Raw genomic sequence first — 23,435 nt, 5'->3', positions numbered from 1 at the left:
ATCTCCTCATAAAAGCGAGGTCAAGAGAGCAGTTGCTGATCAGCGTAGCACGTTCTCTGGAAGTGTTACGGCAACACGGTTGGATTCTAAATATTCCAAAGTCGCAGTTGGTTCCTACGACTCGTCTGCCTTTCCTGGGCATGATTCTGGAGACAGACCAGAAAAGGCTTTATCTCCCGATAGAGAAAGTTCAGGAACTCATGACACTGGTCAGGGACCTATTAAAACCAAAACAGGTGTCAGTGCATCACTGCACTCGAGTCCTGGGAAAGATGGTGGCATCATACGAGGCCATTCCCTTCGGCAGGTTCCACGCGAGGACCTTTCAATGGGACTTACTGGACAAATGGTCCGGATCACATCTTCAGATGCATCGGTTAATCACCCTATCCCCCAGGGCCAGGGTGTCTCTCCTATTGTAGCTGCAGAGTGCTCACCTTCTCGAGGGCCGCAGATTCGGCATTCAGGACTGGGTCCTGGTGACCACGGATGCAAGCCTCCGAGGGTGGGGAGCAGTCACACAGGGAAGAAATTTCCAAGGTCTGTGGTCAAGTCAGGAGACTTGCCTTCACATCAACATCCTGGAACTAAGGGCCATTTACAACGCCCTACGTCAAGCAGAGACCCTGCTTCGCGGTCAACTAGTTCTGATTCAGTCAGACAACATCACCGCTGTGGCTCATGTAAACCGACAAGGCGGCACAAGAAGCAGGGTGGCGATGGTGGAAGCCACCAGAATTCTTCGCTGGGTGGAGAATCACGTAAGCGCACTGTCAGCAGTGTTCATCCCGGGGGTAGACAACTGGGAAGCAGACTTCATCAGCAGGCACAACCTCCACCCGGGGGAGTGGGGACTTCATCAAGAAGTCTTCGCACAGATTGCAAGTCGGTGGGAACTGCCACAGGTGGACATAATGGCATCCCGCCTCAACAAAAAAATACAGCGGTATTGCGCCAGGTCAAGAGACCCTCAGGCGATAGCTGTAGACGCTCTGGTGACACCGTGGGTGTTCCAATCAGTCTATGTATTTCCTCCTCTTCCTCTCATACCCAAGGTGTTGAGAATCATAAGAAAAAGAGGAGTGAGAACTATACTCATTGTTCCGGATTGGCCAAGAAGGACTTGGTATCCAGATCTGCAAGAAATGCTCACAGAGGACCCGTGGCCTCTTCCTCTAAGACAGGACTTGTTGCAACAAGGGCCCTGTCTGTTCCAAGACTTACCGCGGCTGCGTTTGACGGCATGGCGGTTGAACGCCGGATCCTAGCAGAAACAGGCATTCCGGATGAGGTCATTCCTACGCTGATAAAGGCTTGGAAGGACGTGACAGCTCAACATTATCACCGTATATGGCGAAAATATGTTGCTTGGTGTGAGGCCAGGAATGCCCCTACGGAGGAATTCCAGCTGGGCCGTTTCCTTCACTTCCTACAGTCAGGAGTGACTTTGGGCCTGATATTGGGTTCCATTAAGGTCCAGATTTCGGCCCTATCCATTTTCTTTCAAAAAGAGCTGGCTTCTCTACCTGAAGTTCAGACGTTTGTGAAGGGAGTGCTGCATATTCAGCCCCCTTTTGTGCCCCCGGTGGCACCTTGGGATCTTAACGTGGTTTTGAGTTTCCTGAAATCCCACTGGTTTGAACCACTCAAAACGGTGGAATTGAAATATCTCACGTGGAAGGTGGTCATGCTACTAGCATTTGCTTCGGCTAGGCGTGTGTCAGAATTAGCGGCTTTGTCACATAAAAGCCCCTATCTGGTTTTCCATGCGGATAGAGCAGAGTTGCGGACCCGTCCACAATTCCTGCCAAAAGTGGTTTCATCTTTTCATATAAACCAACCTATTGTGGTGCCTGTGGCTACTACTGACTTGGAGGATTCCGAGTTCCTTGTTGTGGTCAGGGATTTGAAGGTTTATGTTGCCAGAACGGCTAGAGTCAGGAAAACAGACTCTTTGTTTATCCTGTATGCTTCCAACAAGCTTGGTGCGCCTGCTTCAAAGCAAACTATTGCTCGCTGGATCTGTAACACGATTCAGCAGGCTCATTCTGCGGCTGGATTGCCGCTGCCAAAATCAGTTAAGGCCCATTCCAGTAGGAAGGTGGGCTCTTCTTGGGCGGCTGCCCGAGGGGTCTCGGCATTACAGCTGTGCCGAGTGGCAACTTGGTCAGGTTCAAACACTTTTGCAAAGTTCTACAAGTTTGATAACCTGGCTGAGGAGGACCTTGTGTTTGCTCATTCGGTGCTGCAGAGTCATCCGCACTCTCCCGCCCGTTTGGGAGCTTTGGTATAATCCCCATGGTCCTTACGGAGTCCCCAGCATCCACTAGGACGTTAGAGAAAATAAGATTTTACTTACCGGTAAATCTATTTCTCGTAGTCCGTAGTGGATGCTGGGCGCCCGTCCCAAGTGCGGACTTCTTCTGCAATACTTGTATATAGTTATTGCTGCAATAAGGGCTATGTTATTGTTGCATCAGGGTTGAACTGGTGCTCTGTTGTTGTTCATACTGTTGACTGGGTAAGTTTATCACAAGTTATACGGTGTGATTGGTGTGGCTGGTATGAATCTTGCCCTTGATTTCCAAAATCCTTTCCTTGTACTGTCAGCTCTTCCGGGCACAGTTTCTCTAACTGAGGTCTGGAGGAGGGACATAGAGGGAGGAGCCAGAGCACACCAGAATCTAAATTCTTTCTTAAAGTGCCCATGTCTCCTGCGGAGCCCGTCTATTCCCATGGTCCTTACGGAGTCCCCAGCATCCACTACGGACTACGAGAAATAGATTTACCGGTAAGTAAAATCTTATTATTTTTTTTAATGATCTAAGGGGATTTTGAGACCAATAAAAGAATACTTTATAAGAAAATATATTCCCCTTGCGTTTTTTTTTATTAACTCCTACATTTCATTCACTTTTTCTTATCCACATCAGATGAGACAAATTGTTGCTGGAAAACTCAGGTTTTATATGCCTTTTGAGACAGTTTTGAAATGTTGCACTTTTTTATGTGTGTAACGTATTTTAGTATGTATGTGGTACGTCTTCTGCATGTCTTGTCTTGTTTTCTGAAATGAATTCTATCTTTTTTTTTTTTTACCTTTTTAAAAATGATGCAAATAAACAATAATTTCTTAGTGTTACTTGAGTTCTGTATAACATTGTGTGACATCATGTGAGTGTATAACACCTGAATTTATTTTGCTTTCCCCCCCCCCCCCCCCCCCCCCATAAGGGTCACGATGAAGAAGCATTGGTTGATCTAGGGAAGACCAGCTCTACTGTCAACACAAACTATGAGAAGGAAGAACTGGAAAGTAAGTGTTTGTGTGCAGCTGGTTCTCTGGGCTTTAATCTGTCGACTCATTTGGTCTGTTTGAAGTATGCGGATAATACAGCAGGAGATATGTGGAAACATGAGTACTGTTTCTTAAAGCGGCTTATCAACAAGTATAATATGAATTGTCCTCTGTCCTGAAGCCATACCCTTGGAAGAGTGCTCTCCCTATCTCTGCCATTGGTAGGTTGGAACCTATATTTAAAAAGAGAAATGGGATAAGATTATACTGCAGTCATAGATTGCTCAGCAACACAGTGATCATTTCTGGCCTGTTTGGATGTTTTATTGCCCAATCTAGATGACAGCGTAATTCTGTGTCTATTTTCCAGTATGCTGCATTACATAATTTCCTGCTTACGTCATCCATTTATTCAGTTTATATAGTAAACTCCTTTTTCCTGCTGCTAAATGTGGCACCTTTACTTTAAACCACTCCTGTAATTAACATAGAATGAGTCTGTACAGAAACTGGACTCATCATGCTGTGTGTATGCACAATAATATATAGTGTAGTGTTCTATTTGGAGAATTAGGATGACTCAGTGGTGAAGGCTCTGTAAAATAAAGATAGTGAGAAACTAACTTTATAAAACGTGTTGGTTGTGAGAAGCATTGTGTAAATTGGTGTAATCACATTTTGACCTTTTTAAAGGTACATTTGATGGAATTGTGGCCATCCTTCTCACATCCCTCCCACTTCTCCCATGAAATGGGCTGCGTGATGAAGGGGAGGGGTTGATGATGTAAATCATGGCATCCTGTTCCGTGACCTCCCCCTAGACATGTCTCCGGAGGCTTCTTGGTGAAACTTGTCAATTATGTGATTTGTGCCACTGTCTGTAATCACTATTCCTTTGGTCATTGACCCATTAACTTATAAGCTTATTGGTCAATAGGGAGCCCCAGACAGAGAGTGAAGAGTAGTATTGTAAGGCTCCTATCAGAGTGATGCTGAATAATTTTGGAAACAAAGGTACCTGTATATGCACTGAAGTATGTAAATCCATTTTTGTCTTTAAATAAATATAGAAATGAAACTGAAAACAAAATTTCCTTAGTGCAAGGAGGCAAAAACACTAGTCTATAGCTGGGTACACACAGGTAGATATATGTGCAGATCAGTGGATCTACAGATATATCTATAGCCGCACGGACAGTGTGCTGTGCATACACACTACCCGATCCATCGTGACTGACGTGACTGGACAGGCATTTGAATGCGCCTGCCCAGTTCAGCTGTCAATCATCGCTGGCTGCTGCAGCATGTGTGTGGGCGGTCGGCTAACCGCCCATACACACACACACACAACAATGTACCAATGTATCTGTAGATATATTGGTCATAGCTTGTGCTGCAGGGCTGACGCGATATATCTGCATTCACAGACATATCGTTGGTACACACTGGCCAACAGACCAGCTATATATCGGCTGTTCAATAGATCGGCCGATATATCGGCCACTGTGTACCTAGCGTAACCGTATTTTCAAGTTCAAATATTTATAATCTGTTCTCATATTTTGGGGTATATGCAATTCCGGGCGAATTGCGGCACTTTTTCACCCGTTTTTAAATTCGACCGTCGAATTCCGGCAGGTGGGTGCCGGAATTCGACATATTCAATTAAAAAACAAATTCGACAGTCCCGCTGTCGAAAAACGGCCGATTTGACGGATTTTGATTACATTTTTAAAAATGTTTAAAAAACGGTAAAAAACCTGAAAATTTTTTGCGTGGGGTCCCCCCTCCTAAGCATAACCAGCCTCGGGCTCTTTGAGCCGGTCCTGGTTGCCAAAATACGGGGAAAAAAATGACAGGGGATCCCCCGTATTTTAACAACCAGCACCGGGCTCTGCGCCTGGTCCTGGTGCAAAAAATACGGGTGGACAAAAAGAGTAGGGGTCCCCCGTATTTTTTGTACCAGCACCGGGCTCCACTAGCTGGACAGATAATGCCACAGCCGGGGGTCACTTTTATACAGCGCCCTGCGGCCGTGGCATTAAATACCCAACTAGTCACCCCTGGCCGGGGTACCCTGGAGGAGTGGGGACCCCTTCAATCAAGGGATCCCCCCCCAGCCACCCAAGGGCCAGGGGTGAAGCCCGAGGCTGTCCCCCCCCATCCAAGGGCTGCGGATGGGGGGCTGATAGCCATGTGTAAAAATTAAAGAATATTGTTTTTTGCAGAAGAACTACAAGTCCCAGCAAGCCTCCCCCGCAAGCTGGTACTTGGAGAACCACAAGTACCAGCATGTGGGGGGAAAACGGGCCCGCTGGTACCTGTAGTTCTACTGCAAAAAAAATACCCAAATAAAAACAGGACACAGACACCGTGAAAGTATAACTTTATTACATACATGCCGACACACATACTTACCTATGTTGACACGCCGACTCTGGCCACGTCTCCAATGTCGACGTCCGGGGTACCTGAAAATAAAATTATACTTACCTGATCCAGTGTTCGGTTCTTTTATTGTAATCCACGTACTTGGCAAAACAAAAAAAGCATTTACCCGAACCAGACGGACTGAAAGGGGTCCCATGTTTACACATGGGACCCCTTTCCCCGAATGCAGAGACCCCCCCGTGACTCCTGTCACAGAAGGTCCCTTCAGCCAATCAGGAAGCGCCACTTTGTGGCACTCTCCTGATTGGCTGTATGCGCGTCGGAGTTGTAAGATGCGCATCACACAGCCCCCTCCATTATCTTCAATGGTGGGAACTTTGCGGTCAGCGGTGAGGTCACCCACGGTCAGCGGCTGACCGCGGGTAACCCCACCGCTGACCGCAAAGTTCCCACCATTGAAACTAATGGAGGTGCTGTGCGATGCGCTGTCTGCCAGATCAGACGCGCAAAGCCAATCAGGAGAGTGCCACGAAGTGGCGCTTCCTGATTGGCTGAAGGGACCTTCTGTGATACTGCAAGTATAACTTTATTACATACATGCCGACACACATACTTACCTATGTTGACACGCCGATCCTGGCCACGTCTCCAATGTCGACGTCCGGGGTACCTGAAAATAAAATTATACTCGCCTGATCCAGTGTCCAGTTCTTTTATTGTAATCCACGTACTTGGCAAAACAAAAAACGCATTTACCCGAACCAGACGGACTGAAAGGGGTCCCATGTTTACACATGGGACCCCTTTCCCAAAATGCAGAGACCCCCCGTGACTCCTGTCACAGAAGGTCCCTTCAGCCAATCAGGAAGCGCCACTTCGTGGCACTCTCCTGATTGGCTTTGCGCGTCTGAGCTGGCAGACAGCGCATCGCACAGCTCCCTCCATTAGTTTCAATGGTGGAACTTTGCGGTCAGCGGTGGGGTTACCCGCGGTCAGCCGCTGACCGCAAAGTTCCCACCATTGAAGATAATGGAGGGGGCTGTGCGATGCGTGTCTGACAGCTCCGACGCGCATACAGCCAATCAGGAGAGTGCCACGAAGTGGCGCTTCCTGATTGGCTGAAGGGACCTTCTGTGACAGGAGTCACGGGAGGTCTCTGCATTCGGGGAAAGGGGTCCCATGTGTAAACATGGGACCCCTTTCAGTCCGTCTGGTTCGGGTAAATGCGTTTTTTTGTTTTGCCAAGTACGTGGATTACAATAAAAGAACCGAACACTGGATCAGGTAAGTATAATTTTATTTTCAGGTACCCCGGACGTCGACATTGGAGACGTGGCCAGAGTCGGCGTGTCAACATAGGTAAGTATGTGTGTCGGCATGTATGTAATAAAGTTATACTTTCACGGTGTCTGTGTCCTGTTTTTATTTGGGTATTTTTTTTGCAGTAGAACTACAGGTACCAGCGCGCCCCCCCCCCCCCCCCCCCCCCCCCCGAATGCTGGTACTTGTGGTTCTCCAAGTACCGGCTTGCGGGGGAGGCTTGCCGAGACTTGTAGTTCTTCTGCAAAAAAACAATATTCTTACATTTTTACACATGGCTATCAGCCCCCCATCTGCAGCCCTTGGATGGGGGGGGACAGCATCGGGCTTCACCCCTGGCCCTTGGGTGGCTGGGGGGGACCCCTTGATTGAAGGGGTCCCCACTCCTCCAGGGTTCCTCGGCCAGGGGTGACTAGTTGGGTATTTAATGCCACGGCCGCAGGGCGCTGTATAAAATTGACCCCCGGCTGTGGCATTATCTGTCCAGCTAGTGGAGCCCGGTGCTGGTACAAAAAATACGGGGGACCCCTACTCTTTTTGTCCACCCGTATTTTTTGCACCAGGACCAGGCGCAGAGCCCGGTGCTGGTTGTTAAAATACGGGGGATCCCCTGTCATTTTTCCCCCCGTATTTTGGCAACCAGGACCGGCTCAAAGAGCCCGAGGCTGGTTATGCTTAGGAGAGGGGACCCCACGCAATTTTTTTTCCGGGTTTTTACCCCATTCCATTTAAAAAAAAAAAAAAATATATATATATATATATATATATATATACATACATATACACAGGTTGAGTTATCCCTTATCCAAAACGCTTGGGACCAGAGGTATTTTGGATATGGGATTTTTCCGTATTTTGGAATAATTAGATACCATAATGAGATATCATGGTGATGGGACCTAAGTCTAAGCACAGAATGCATTTATGTTTCATATACACCTTATACACACAGCCTGAAGGTAATTTTAGCCAATATTTTTTATAACTTTGTGCATTAAACAAAGTATGTCTACATTCACACAATTCATTTATGTTTCATATACACCTTATACACACAGCCTGAGGGTCATTTAATACAATATTTTTAATAACTTTGTGTATTAAACAAAGTTTGTGTACATTGAGCCATCAGAAAACAAAGGTTTCACTATCTCACTCTCACTCAAAAAAGTCCGTATTTCGGAATATTCCGTATTTCGGAATATTTGGATATGGGATACTCAACCTGTATGTATGTGTATATATATATATATATATATATATATATATATATAATACTTGTGCCTCCTAAATAGACAAACCAAGTACCTAATCCCTTCTAATATAAATAGATATGCTATTACCAATAAAAAAAAACACAAAAAAAAAATATGTTTTTAAATTTTTTTATTAGATTCCGCCAGCAAAGTGTGGCGGATTGAAAATGTCGAATTTACGGTCTAAAAGCACTGTTGTCGAATTTACAATCTTCAATTGAATATACTATTGTCGAAATGCCGCATTTGTACCATTGCAGAAATGTCGAATTTGACAAATGTCGAATTTCAAAAAGTCGAATTTGGAATGGCTGTTTTTTTTGCCGAAAAGTACTGTATTGCATTGTCGAAAAAAAAATTTTTTGTCGAAAATGTCCCGTTTTTCGACATTTTCGGGAATTCGACCGCAATTGCATATACCCCATAATATCTTGAGACGCGATATTCGACCGGCGTGCCTAAAATGTGCATACAATCCTTCGATTTCTCTCACAGATGTAGTCGAAATCGAAGGATAGCACCGATTATCTCATAAGTGTATGGGCACCATAACCCTCTCTCCACATGTTACATCTGCCCCCCCCTGCAGTGCACATGGTTTTGCCAAACTGCTAACAAATTTGCTGCTGCGATCAACTCTGAATTACCCCCAGTGTCCGTAGTGGTAGGTGCTTGACTAACGTATCCGTTTGTGTGATATGTTTATACTGCTGCAGCTGCATTGTAGTTTTTGTCTTTTTTTTTATTTTTACGGATTTCTCTCCCCAGATAAAAAAACATTTGTCTTTGTACAGTTTTGAACCTTTCAGTGCATTTTTATGCTAGGTGACAGGCTGATACTACTTTTACATTTATTAGGAAACCTCTTTCATAGTATGTAGGTGGGCTGTAGGGTGCTTTTTTATTATAATTTTTTTTTTTGTTTGTTTTCTGGGGGCAGCCTGAAATGTTTACACCATGCCTTTTGACTAGTCATGTGGTTTGTATAGAGCCGTGCCTTGATTTATGCAGCAGAGATGAGATTAATCTAATTTGGCACATGTGAGGAATCGGATATTGAACAGATCTCTTGGATTAGTCAGTATTACATCTGTGTGTTTTTGCTTTAGGATAGTTGTCTGTGATTCATGCACATGCATTTTTACCGTATCAGGAAAGTAATTTTAACTGGTGATTACATAATACATTCCTTTGGAAAATAGCTGGAGCATATAAAAAGCATTCTTATATCCAGAGAAAAAGTGAATTATGGAAAATGGTAATTGTAGAGGCCTTTGTGTTAGTGGCAGACTGTCCATACACCAGAACAATATCATTCCAACCAGCCAACTACTGTAGTTGGCTGGTTGAAGCAATAATCGGCTGGTTTGTGGGAGCAAACGATTATCTGTCATTCGCTCCCACACGCTGGAGACTGGAAGAAAACAGCCGTTTCAACTAGCAGGAGAGAGCAAACATGTTTGATTTCTCCCAATTAATTGGATGATTATTGTTTCAGTGTATGGCAGGCATTCCCAACCACGGTCCTCAAGGCACACTTAGGGCTGTAACACACACTCCGGTTTTTCCCGGATGGCAAAAAGCCGGACAAAGTTTGTCCGGCTTTTTGCCATCCGGGAGAAACCGGCAGTGTCTGTCACACAGGACGGCTTTGAGCCGTGTGTGATGCTGTGCGCATGCGCAGCATCAGACACGGCTTCAGAAAAAACCATTGTGTGTGAAAGCTCCCCTTCACACACATGGTTTACTGGCTCCAAGGACGGCCCGGCGGCCGCCCGGCCGGCGGACCTTCCAGTGGTGAGACCCGGCTGCAACCCGGTAGCCGGGCCGGGGTCGTGCAGTGTGAAGGGACCCTACCCCTCACACTGTTAACTACAATGCCGGCACGGGAAAAAGCAGTCCGGCTTTTTCCCGGCCGGCAAAAGCCGGGTAGTGTGTTTCAGCACTAACAGTGCAGGATCCAGGATTGAGCACAGGTGACTTAATTAGCACCTCAGTTATTTTGATTTAACCATCTGTGCTGCAGCCTGGATATCCCTAAAACCTGCACTGTTAGTGTGCCTTGAGGACCGTGGTTGGGAATACCTGGTGTATGGGGATAGTTGGACACTATCCACCCAACTGAACAATATTAACATAAATAGGTGAACACTCTCTCCACCTTCTTCTGCTGCCTGCACACCACACGTGACTTCTGCCATCCCTTCACCCACCACACGCATCGGTCTCAGCTTGGGGGGATGCAGGCAGAGTGGCATTTACCTTCTTATCGGGTTCCCAGTCAGTACTTCTCCTCCCTTCATCTCTGCAGGCTCCAAAACTAAGCCAGCCTCATTCTGAATCCAAAATGTCCAATGTGAAACTGCTCTATATACTGTCTTTATCCTGGAGCCGGCTGAAATGCAGAGAGGAGACCACAGCAGTCACCGGAAGTAGCAGTCAGAAGACATGTTGGATGGGTGGATGAAAGTTGGTCTGATGTATGAACTTAAAGCCCAGTACTCACGGGCCGATCAAGGAGAGATGCGTGCTGAGCGAACCGCTCAGCACACATCTCTCCTGCCGCTCAGCACAGCGCGATCTGTGCTGAGCGTGCGGGGGGAGACGGGGGGGCCGCTCACTTCACCCAGCGGGTGAGGTGAGCGACCCGCTAGATTGGCCTGCATGCAGGCCAATCTAGCAGCGGCGATAGCGATGTGCGGGGCCGCGCATCGCTATCGCCGAGGGGGCTACACACGGAGCGATCCTGCCGATATTCTAAGCAATCTAGTCAGATTGCTTAGAATATCGCTCCGTGAGTACCCCCCTTTAGACTGGGGACCTGGGCATTACCCTGGTAATAAGCCATCTCAGCACCTATTCTTTTCATTCATACTGTCCACGTCTTATCTTACCAAACTTTGGTAAAGGGGCTCTAAGGGCCTTATTCAGGGTTGTTAGCAAACTAAAAAAGCACACTAATGGGCAAAACCATGTTGCACTGCAGGTGGGGCAGATGTAACATGTGCAGAGAGATTAGATTTGGGTGGGGTGTGTTCAAACTAAAATCTAAATTGCGGTGTAAAAATAGCAGTCCGTATTTACCCTGCACAGAAACAATATAACCGAACTCAAATCTAAATCTCTCTGCATATGTTACATCTGCACCACCTGCAATGCAACATGATTTTGCCCATTAGTATTTTTTGGTTAGGATACTATGGGGTATATTCAATAGGAGTCGGATCCATTCCGACATGCAGTTGTCGGAATGGATCCGACAACCCCTATTCAATGGACGGCCAAATCCGACTGTTGGATTTGGCTGTCCTGTCAGACCGCTGCTGTCAGCGGCTGCGCTGACAGCAGCGGCCTGGGGAGCAGAGAGCAGCGGCCGTGAGGGGGGGCAGCGCCTCCCCCCGCCGCTGCAGACATGTCCCCCTGCAGCCTGCTCCTGCCGCTGGCCACCGATCAATGCTCTCCCCGCCGCCCGCAGCACCACTAGTCTCCTCATCTCAATCCGACTTTTATTAAAGTCGGATTGAGATTGTCTGAAACGGGGCTAAAACCTGTCAGGTTTGGCCCCACTTCAAATGCACGCTGATCGGCAGCTGAAGCTGCCGATCAGCGTGCATTCCGACAAGTCGGGTTTCCCGACTTGTCGGAATAAACGGGGCACTAATGAATAGGTCGGAACCCCTTCTGACCTAAAACTGTCGGAAGCTGCCGTCTTTCCGATAAGACTGCTGCTTCCGACAGTTATTGAATATACCCCTATGTCTATAACGGGCAATTAATAATTTGCGCTAGTGCACTCAAGGATGCTTTGAGTAGCACTATCTTTGTGTCTGTCTCTAACCTACTACTTGAGCTGGTCCTCCCCCTCCTACTCCCCTTTCTCCCATCTAAGATGAGACACTTTTGGCACTCTAGACCACCTGCAAAGTGAAGATTGTGGCCTGTATGCTGAGTGAAGCCTGGGCCTCTGGTGCCATAATTAGTCCTAATCACTTTCAATTGGAAGCGGTTAAGATACCGACGGATAAATGCCGACCCCAGAGTACCAGCAAGACAGGCTATTCTCCCTCTGTGGGTGTCCACGACGCCCATAGAGGGAGAATATAACCTGCAGCGTGGCGAGTGCAGCAACCCCGCAAGGGGCTTTCAAGCGCTCACCCCGCTACCGGCGTACTATTGACTTGGATGCCACTGTTGGTATATTGACGGCCAGCATCCCGGTCAGCAGTAATTCATACTGAACCCCTTTCTAAAAACAGTACAAAGTCCTGAAGCATGGTTTCATCTCTAGACTACAGATTATCAGCATAACTTGATCAAATTCATTTAACGTAGGAAGGACAGGGAAGCCAATAACATTTTTAGCACCCGTATACTAATTTTGTACATGTTTGTATATGTTGTAATAATGGTGACACTCCGGAAACTTTTTTTTTTTTTTTGCTTGTAATGTTGAAATGCTTTCATCCAAAGAGAAAAATGTTGCCTACCCCATTCTATAAGATGGGTAATACAGGTTGAGTATCCCATATCCAAATATTCTGAAATACGGAATATTCCGAAATACGGGATTTTTTGAGTGAGACTGAGATAGTGAAACCTTTGTTTCTCTATCGTCCTAGTGGATGCTGGGGTTCCTGAAAGGACCATGGGGAATAGCGGCTCCGCAGGAGACAGGGCACAAAAAGTAAAGCTTTAGGATCAGGTGGTGTGCACTGGCTCCTCCCCCTATGACCCTCCTCCAAGCCTCAGTTAGATTTTTGTGCCCGGCCGAGAAGGGTGCAATCTAGGTGGCTCTCCTAAAGAGCTGCTTAGAAAAGTTTAGCTTAGGTTTTTTATTTTACAGTGAGTCCTGCTGGCAACAGGATCACTGCAACGAGGGACTTAGGGGAGAAGAAGTGAACTCACCTGCATGCAGGATGGATTGGCTTCTTTGGCTACTGGACATTAGCTCCAGAGGGACGATCACAGGTACAGCCTGGATGGTCACCGGAGCCTCGCCGCCGGCCCCCTTGCAGATGCTGAAACAAGAAGAAGGTCCAGAATCGGCGGCATGAAGACTCCTCAGTCTTCTTAAGGTAGCGCACAGCACTGCAGCTGTGCGCCATTTCCTCTCAGCACACTTCACACGGCAGTCACTGAGGGTGCAGGGCGCTGGGAGGGGGGCGCCCTGGGAGGCAATGAAAACCTATTTTTGGCTAAAAATACCTCACATATAGCCTCCGGGGGCTATATGGAGATATTTAACCCCTGCCAGAATCCGTTAAGAGCGGGAGACGAGGCCGCCGAAAAAGGGGCGGGGCCTATCTCCTCAGCACACAGCGCCATTTTCCCTCACAGAAAGGCTGGAGGGAAGGCTCCCAGGCTCTCCCCTGCACTGCACTACAGAAACAGGGTTAAAACAGAGAGGGGGGGCACTAATTTGGCGTTAGAAATATATAAAAAAGATGCTATAAGGGAAAACACTTATATAAGGTTGTCCCTATATAATTATAGCGTTTTTGGTGTGTGCTGGCAAACTCTCCCTCTGTCTCTCCAAAGGGCTAGTAGGTCCTGTCCTCTATCAGAGCATTCCCTGTGTGTGTGCTGTGTGTCGGTACGTGTGTGTCGACATGTATGAGGACGATGTTGGTGAGGAGGCGGAGCAATTGCCTGTAATGGTGATGTCACTCTCTAGGGAGTCGACACCGGAATGGATGGCTTATTTAGGGAATTACGTGATAATGTCAACACGCGCCAAGGTCGGTTGACGACATGAGACGGCCGACAAACAATTAGTACCGGTCCAGACGTCTCAAAAACACCGTCAGGGGTTTTAAAACGCCCGTTTACTTTAGTCGGTCGACACAGACACAGACAGGGACACTGAATCCAGTGTCGACGGTGAATAAACAAACGTATTCCTTATTAGGGCCACACGTTAAGGGCAATGAAGGAGGTGTTACATATTTCTGATACTACAAGTACCACAAAAGAGGGTATTATGTGGGATGTGAAAAAACTACCGTAGTTTTTCCTGAATCAGATAAATTAAATGAAGTGTGTGATGATGCGTGGGTTCCCCCCGATAGAAAATATGGGCGGTATACCCTTTCCCGCCAGAAGTTAGGGCGCGTTGGGAAACACCCCTTAGGGTGGATAAGGCGCTCACACGCTTATCAGAACAAGTGGCGGTACCGTCTATAGATAGGGCCGTCCTCAAGGAGCCAGCTGACAGGAGGCTGGAAAATATCATAAAAAGTATATACACACATACTGGTGTTATACTGCGACCAGCGATCGCCTCAGCCTGGATGTGCAGAGCTGGGGTGGCTTGGTCGGATTCCCTGACTAAAAATATTGATACCCTTGACAGGGACAGTATTTTATTGACTATAGAGCATTTAAGGATGCATTTCTATTTATGCGAGATGCACAGAGGGGTATTTGCACTCTGGCATCAAGAGTAAGTGCGATGTCCATATCTGCCAGAAGATGTTTATGGACACGACAGTGGTCAGGTGATGCAGATTCCAAACGGCACAAAGGTGTATTGCCGTATAAAGGAAGAGGAGTTATTTGGGGTCGGTCCATCGGACCTGGTGGCCACGGCAACTGCTGGAAAAACCACCGTTTTTACCCTAAGTCACATCTCTGCAGAAAAAGACACCGTCTTTTCAGCTTCAGTCCTTTCGTCCCTATAAGAGTCATATCTGCCCAGGGATAGAGGAAAGGGAAGAAGACTGCAGCAGGCAGCCCATTCCCAGGAACAGAAGCGTTCCACCGCTTCTGACAAGCTCTCAGCATGACGCTGAGACCGTACAGGACCCCTGGATCCTACAAGTAGTATCCCAGGGGTACAGATTGGAATGTCGAGACGTTTCCCCTGCGCAGGCTCCTGAAGTCTGCTTTACCAAGGTCTCCCTCCGACAAGGAGGCAGTATGGGAAACAATTCACGAGCTGTATTCCCAGCAGGTGATAATTAAATTACCCCTCCTACAACAAGAAAAGGGGTATTATTCCACACTATATTGTGGTACTGAAGCCAGAAGGCTAGGTGAGACCTATTCTAAATCTAAAAAAATTTGAACACTTACAAAGGTTCAAATCAAGATGGAGTCACTCAGAGCAGTGATAACGAACCGGGAAGAAGGGGACTATATGGTGTCCCGAGACATCAGGGATGCTTACCTCCATGTCCCAAATTTGCCCTTATCACTAAGGGTACCTCAGGTTCGTGGTACAGAACTGTCACTATCAGTTTCAGACGCTGCCGTTTGGATTGTCCACGGCACCCCGGGTCTTTACCAAGGTAATGGCCGAAATGATGGTTCTTCTTCGAAGAAAAGGCGTCTTAATTATCCCTTACTTGGACGATCTCCTGATAAGGGCAAAGTCCAGGGAACAGTTGGAGGTCGGAGTAGCACTATCTCGGATACTGTTACAACAGCAGGGGTGGATTCTAAATATTCCAAAATCGCAGCTGATCCCGACAACAAGTCTCCTGTGCTTAGGGATGATTCTGGACACAGTCCAGAAAAAGGTGTTTCTCCCGGAAGAGAAAGCCAGGGAGTTATCCGAGCTAGTCAGGAACCTCCTAAAATCAGTGCATCATTGCACAAAGGCCATGGTAAAAAAATGGTGACTTCCTTCGAAGCAATTCCAGTCGGCAGATTTCATGCAAGAACTTTTCAGTGGGATCTGCTGGACAAATGGTCCGGATCGCATCTTCAGATGCATCAGCGGATAACCCTATATCCAAGGACAAGGGTGTCTCTCCTGTGGTGGTTACAGAGTGCTCATCTTCTAGAGGGCCGCAGATTCGGCATTCAGTTTTGGATGTTGGTGACCACGGAGGCCAGCCCGAGAGGCTGGGGAGCAGTCACACAAGGAAAAAATTTCCAGGGAGTGTGATCAAGTCTGGAGACTTTTCTCCACATAAATATAGCTAAGGGTAAATTTATAATGCTCTAAGCTTAGCAAGACCTCTGCTTCAAGGTCAGCCGGTATTGATCCAGTGGGATAAAACATCACGGCAGTCGCCCACGTAAATAGACAGGGCGGCACAAGAAGCAGGAGGGCAGTGGCAAAAACTGCAAGGACTTTTCGCTGGGCGGAAAATCATGTGATAGCACTGTCAGCAGTGTTTCATTCCGGGAATGGAAACTGGGAAGCAGACTTCCTCAGTAGGCACGACCTCCACCCGGCAGAGTGGGAACTTCATGGGGAAGTTTTCCACATGATTGTAAACCGTTGGGAATTACCAAAGGTGGACATGATGGCGTCCCGTCTGAACAAAAAACGGGACAGGTATTGCGCCAGGTTAAGAGACCCTCAGGCAATAGCTGTGGACGTTCTGGTAACACCGTGGGTGTACCAGTCGGTGTATGTGTTCCATCCTCTGCTTTTCATACCTAAGGTACTGAGAATTATAAGACGTAGAGGAGTAAGAACTATACTCATGGCTCCGGATTGGCCAAGAAGGACTTGGTACCCGGAACTTCAAGAGATGCTCACAGAGGACTTATGGCCTCTGCCGCTAAGAAGGGACTTGTTTCAGCAAGTACCATGTCTGTTCCAAGACTTACCGCAGCTGCGTTTGACGGCATGGCGGTGGAACGCCGGATCCTAAGGGAAAAGGCATTCAGGAAGAGGTCATTCCTACCCTGGTCAAAGCCAGAAAGGAGGTGACCGCACAACATTATCACCACATGTGGCGAAAATATGTTGCGTGGTGTGAGGCCAGGAAGGCCCCACGAAGAAATTTCAACTCGGTCGATTCCTGCATTTCCTGCAAACAGGAGTGTCTATGGGCCTCAAATTGGGGTCCATTAAGGTTCAAATTTCGGCCCTGTCGATTTTTCTTCCAGAAAGAATTGGCTTCAGTTCCTGAAGTCCAGAAGTTTGTCAAGGGAGTATTGCATATACAACCCCCTTTTGTGCCTCCAGTGGCACTGTGGGATCTCAACGTAGTTCTGGGATTCCTCAAAACACATTGGTTTAAAACCAGTCAAATCTGTGGATTTGAAGCATCTCACATGAAAAGTGAACATGCTCTTGGACCTGGCCTGGACCAGGCGAGTGTCAAATTGGTGGTTTTTTTCTCAAAAAAGCCCATATCTGTTTGTCCATTCGGACAGGGCAGAGCTGCGGACTCGTCCCCAGTTCTCTCCCTAAGGTGGTGTCAGTGTTTCACCTGAACCAGCTTATTGTGGTGTCTTGCGCCTACTAGGGACTTGGAGGACTCCAAGTTGCTAGATGTGGTCAGGGCCCTGAAAATATAGGTTCCAGGACGGCTGGAGTCAGGAAAACTGACTTGCTGTTATCCTGTATGCACCCAACAAACTGGGTGCTCTTGCTTCTAAGCAGACTTTTGCTAGTTGGATGTGTAATACAATTCAGCTTGCACATTCTGTGGCAGGCCTGCCACAGCCAAAATATGTAAATGCCCATTCCACAAGGAAGGTGGGCTCATCTTGGGCGGCTGCCCGAGGGGTCTCGGCTTTACAACTTTGCCGAGCGGCTATTTAGTCAGGGGCAAACACGTTTGTAAAATCCTACAAATTTGATACCCTGGCTAAGGAGGACCTGGAGTTCTCTCATTCGGTGCTGCAGAGTCATCCGCACTCTCCCGCCCGTTTGGGAGCTTTGGTATAATCCCCATGGTCCTTTCAGGAACCCCAGCATCCACTAGGACGATAGAGAAAATAAGAATTTACTTACCGATAATTCTATTTCTCGGAGTCCGTAGTGGATGCTGGGCGCCCATCCCAAGTGCGGATTATCTGCATTACTTGTACATAGTTACAAAAATCGGGTTCTTATTTGTTGTGAGCCATCTTTTCAGAGGCTCCGCTGTTATCATACTGTTAACTGGGTTCAGATCACAGGTTGTACAGTGTGATTGGTGTGGCTGGTATGAGTCTTACCCGGGATTCATAAATCCTTCCTTATTGTGTACGCTCGTCCGGGCACAGTACCCTAACTGAGGCTTGGAGGAGGGTCATAGGGGGAGGAGCCAGTGCACACCACCTGATCCTAAAGCTTTACTTTTTGTGCCCTGTCTCCTGCGGAGCCGCTATTCCCCATGGTCCTTTCAGGAACCCCAGCATCCACTACGGACTCCGAGAAATAGAATTATCGGGAAGTAAATTCTTATTTTTTTGATGGCTCAATGTACCCAAACTTTGTTTAATACACAAAGGTATTAAAAATATTATATTAAATGACCTTCAGGCTGTGTGTATAAGGTGGATATGAAACATAAATGCATTCTGTGCTTAGACTTAGGTCCCATCACCATGATATCTCATTATGGTATGCAATTATTCCAAAATAGGGAAAAATCCGATATCCAAAATACCTCTGGTCCCAAGCATTTTGGATAAGGGATACTCAACCTGTAATTGTAGTGCGACGTATAGCTTGACCAGTGGGGAGGATATATTTGTCAACTGCAAAAGAACATGTAATTTGCTTTGTGCTGACCACTTGTTGGAGCGGCCTATGTTGTTGTGTTGTCTTGGATAATTCAACATTTGAGTGAACTTAAGTGTGATTTATAAAGCGTGTGTCTAATTTATAGGACAGTTGTTACTTTGCACAGTAAGTGTGTCATTGCCATTTTCTTTCAAATTATTAGTGTTTCCTAGTAACATATAATGCACAGGAAGCAATGCTTTAAAGGAAATCCTGATTGCACTGCAGCACCCAACTACCACTATGTAACCATGTAACCTCTGAAAGTTTGAAGATTTCTGCAGGCTGAGATGTCATGTACATGTCTAACTCCATTTTTATCCATTTTCTTAGCAACTTTACACCTTTGACACTTGACTATCTGTGTTTTTACGTGGGCATGGACACGTGTATGTGCACACATACGCATACACACTGAGTAGTCAGTGGGACATGTTAATGTGACTTTGAACATGGCATGTTAATGGCTGCCAGATACACAGCATTACTGTATGACAAAACTGCAGAACTCCTGGGATTTTCCCCTACAGTAATGTCCTATACAGTGTATCCGGAAAGTATTCACATTGCATCACGTTTTCCACATTTTGTTATGTTATAGCCTTATTCCAAAATCAAATAAATTATTTCCCCCCCCAAATCTAATACACAATACCCCATAATGACAACATGAAAAAAGTTTTTTTTTTGAGATTTTTGCAAATTTATTAAAAATAGAAAAAAATAAGAAATCACAGGTACATAAGTATTCATAGTCTTTGCCATGAAGCTCAAAATTGAGCTCAGGTGCATCCTGTTTCCTCTGATCATCCTTGAGATGTTCCTACAACTTAATTGGAGTCCACCTTTGGTAAATTTAGTTGATTGGACATGATTTGGAAAGGCACACACCTGTCTATATAAGGTACCACACTTGACAGTGCATTTCTGAGCACAAAACAAGCATGAGGTCAAAAGAATTGCCTGTAGACCTCCGAGACAGGATTGTCTCGAGGCACAAATCTGGGGAAGGGTACAGAAAAATATATGCTACTTTGAAGGTCCCAATGAGCACAGTGGCTTCCATCATCTGTAAATGGTGATTTAGATATAAGAAGTTCGGAACCACCAGGACTCTCCCTAGACCTGGCCGGCCGTCTAAACTGAGCGATCGGGGGAGAAGGACGATAGTCGGGGAGGTGACCAAGAAACCGATGGTCACTCTGTCAGAGCTACAGCATTCCTCTGTGAAAAGAGGAGAACCTTCCAGAAGGACAACCATCTCTACAGCAATCCACCAATCAGGACTGTATGGCCACTCCTTAGTAAAAAGCACATGTCAGCCCGCCTGAAGTTTGCCAAAGTGCACCTGAAGGACTCTCAGACCATGAGAAACAAAATTCTCTGGTCTGATGAGACAAAGATTTAACTCTTTGGCGTGAATTCCAGGCGTCGTGTTTGGAGGAAACCATGCACCACTCATCACCAGGCCAATACCATGCACCACTCATCACAAGGCCAAGTGAAGCATGTTGGTGGCAGCATAATGCTGTGGGGATGTTTTTCAGCGGCAGAAACTGGGAGACTAGTCAGGATAGAGGGAAAAATGAATACAGCAATGTACAGAGACATCCTGGATAAAAACCTGCTCCAGAGCGCTCTTGACCTCAGACTGGGGCAACGTACATGTTTCAGCAGGACAACAACCCTAAGCACACAGCCAAGAACATATCAGAGGAGTGGCTTCAGGACAACTCTGTGAATGTCCTTGAGTGGCCCAGTCAGAGCCCAGACTTGAATCCGATTGAACATCTCTGAAGAGATCTGAAAATGGCTGGGCACCGACGCTTTCCATCCAACCTGATGGAGCTTGAGAGGTGCTGCAAAGAGGAATGGGCGAAACTGGCCAAAGATAGGTGTGCCAAGCTTGTGGCATCATATTCAAAAAAGACTTGAGGCTGCAATTGCTGCCAAAGGTGCATCAACAAAGTATTGAGCAAAGGCTGTGAATACTTATGTACATGTGATTTATTAGTTTTTTATTTTTAACAAATTTGCAAAAATCTCAAAAACACTTTTTTTCACGTTGTCATTATGGAGTATTGTGTGTAGAATCTTGAGGTAAAAAAATTAATTTATTCCGGTTTGGAACAAGGCCGTAATAGCAAAATGTGGAAAAAGTGAAGCGCTGCGAATACTTTTCGGATGCACTGTAAGTGTCATTGTTGCATCTAGTTCTACCACTAAATAACTTCCATCTATTGAAGGACCTAGTTGGTTTATAGCTGTAAAGCTGGCCATACACCAGAACAACTTTCATTCAACCATTAAACGTTTGTCTAACTAAAACCGTGCTCCATACACCTAACCAACTTTTTTCAGCAGACCAGCCAATGTCTCTCCAATTTGTGTTGTCACAGAGGTAGACAGTGTCTGCCTACCTCTGCATGTTTTAAACAAATAAATATTTGATTATTAACATTTGTATATGTGGTTATTTATTACTTTTAAATGGATGGTGTTAATAATAATAATAATAATAGTTTAAAGAAAACAATTGTATGTGTGGTCCACCAATTTGTAATCAATGCTGGTGCTTTCAATCTGGATTGTTGGAACCATCAAGGGTTCCCCGCAGTGTGGGACTCCCCCCACCATTATTCCAGACCACCCAAGGCTGGTTGGCTTTCCCATGGCAGTTGACCCTGCAGACATTTTTAATTTTTGCAACTAGTTGGGTCGATTGTTTATTGCCAATTTTCAGTGTGTGGGAACAAATAAATTATTATTGTTGCTCCCACACACTACCCAGTTATCGTTCCAACCGGCCAACTAGTTGGCTGGTTGGAACAATATTCTTCTGGTGTATGGCTAGCTTTAGCTGACACATTGGACTCCATAAAATTAGGTGTGGGTTTGTAATGGCAAACGCACACACTTTGAACTAATGTGTGTGCTCAAGAAATGTGCAATCCAATTAGAAATGCCAATACATGCAAATCGCTGTAGGGCTGTGTGAATTTTGTACAAAACGTGAACTGGGAAAAGAGCATGAAAAAGTCGGGAAACCATCCTGGACCCCCAAAAAAATGACAACTGAGATAGGCTGTTAGTGGGCAAAAAAAAATCTTAAAAGATGTCAAATGGCTTATTTGTGCAGTTAAAAAAAAAACAAAAAACAAAAAAGGAAAATAAAAATATATGCTTTTTTTTTGTTTCAATACAAATGAATACAATGAAAAATACAAAACAAAAAAAAAGTTGAAAAAGTGACTGGTGTAATTTAAGGCCACTTATTACTTAATAAATAATTGATATAAATCAATTTGTTTTAATTTAAATAAATACTTTAATTTGATTTGGGGTGCATAAAAAATGTACAAAGTTGATTTGGGGGTAATTTGAGGCATCTCCCATGTGTCTCTCCAGCCTCAGTGCCTTCAGTATGATCCCTCCCGTGTCTATCTATCCATCTCCAGCCTCATCGCCCTCTCTATCTCCAGCTTCATCTGCCTTCAGCTTTATCCCCCTCTGTCTCTCAATCTCCTCCCTCATCCCTCTCCAGCCTCATTCTCCTCTGTCCATCTACAGCATAGGTCTGCAAACTCGGTCCTCAGGACCCCACACAGTGCATGTTTTGCAGGTAACCCAGCAGGTGCACAGGTGTATTAATTACTCACAGACACATTTTAAAAGGTCCGCAGGTGGAGTTAATTATTTCACTTGTGACTCTGAGGAGACCTGCAAAACATGCACCGAGTTTGCAGACCTATGATCTAAAGCAACATCTCCTTCTTTGGCCATCTCCAACCACATCCCCTCTGTCTATCTCCAGCCTTATGCCCTTCTCAGTCTGTCCATCTTCAGGCATATCCCCCCTCTGTTTATCTCTAGCCTCTACCCCCTCTGTGTCTCCAGCCTCATCCCTCTCTCTGTCCGTCTCTAGCCTCATAGCCCTCTATGTCTCTCTGGCTCCAGTCCCCCCCCCCCCGTCCCCCCCCTTTTGTGTCTCCTTACAAATCCTTCACCCCAGCCACCTCCCTCCTTCTGTGTATCTCCATCTCCAGCCCTCCATATGTGAAAGCAGTGATTCTAGAGGATGCTGGGGACTCCGTAAGGACCATGTGATATAGATGGGCTGCGCAGGAGACATGGGCGCTCTAAAGACTTTAAGAATGGGTGTGCACTGGCTCCTCCCTCTGTGCCCCTCCTCCAGACCTCAGTTAGATCCTGTGCCCAGAGGAGACTGGGTGCATTGCAGGGGAGCTCTCCTGAGTTTCTCTGAAAAAGACTTTTGTTAGGTTTTTTATTTTCAGGGAGCGCTGCTGGCAACAGGCTCCCTGCATCGTGGGACTGAGGGGAGAGAAGCAGACCTACTTAAATGATAGGCTCTACTTCTTAGGCTACTGGACACCATTAGGTCCAGAGGGTCGGAACGCAGGTCTCGCCCTCGCCGTTCGTCCCGGAGCCGCGCCACCGTCCTCCTCACAGAGCCGGAAGATTGAAGCCGGGTGAGTATTAAGAAGAAAGAAGACTTCAAAGGCGGCAGAAGACTTCAGATCTTCACTAAGGTAACGCGCAGCCATTGCTCCCACACATACACACACAGCGGGCACTGTAAGGGTGCAGGGCGCAGGGGAGGCGCCCTGGGCAGCAATATTAACCTCAAGGGACACTGGCATAGAGATTAGATACGGCAGAGGCGGTATATTAAAAATCCCCCGCCAGTATAAAT

At 46.4% G+C, this 23,435-nt stretch overlaps 1 protein-coding gene across 7 annotated transcripts in view; it reads left to right on the top strand.

Moving 5' to 3' along the window:
* SLC4A7 (solute carrier family 4 member 7) overlaps positions 1-23,435 on the top strand; it is a 310,436-nt gene that overhangs the window by 119,348 nt on the left and 167,653 nt on the right. For all 7 annotated transcript variants that reach the window (XM_063922267.1, XM_063922266.1, XM_063922265.1 and 4 more), the window contains exon 2: positions 3,235-3,316. In XM_063922267.1, the coding sequence (XP_063778337.1) occupies positions 3,235-3,316 (82 nt within the window). The remainder of the gene's footprint in view (positions 1-3,234; positions 3,317-23,435) is intronic.

This window comes from Pseudophryne corroboree, chromosome 5 (assembly GCF_028390025.1).
Source record: "Pseudophryne corroboree isolate aPseCor3 chromosome 5, aPseCor3.hap2, whole genome shotgun sequence".
NCBI lineage: Eukaryota > Metazoa > Chordata > Amphibia > Anura > Myobatrachidae > Pseudophryne > Pseudophryne corroboree.
The sequence above is the reverse complement of the archived record's forward strand: the minus strand, read 5'-3'. Positions and strand labels throughout refer to the sequence as shown.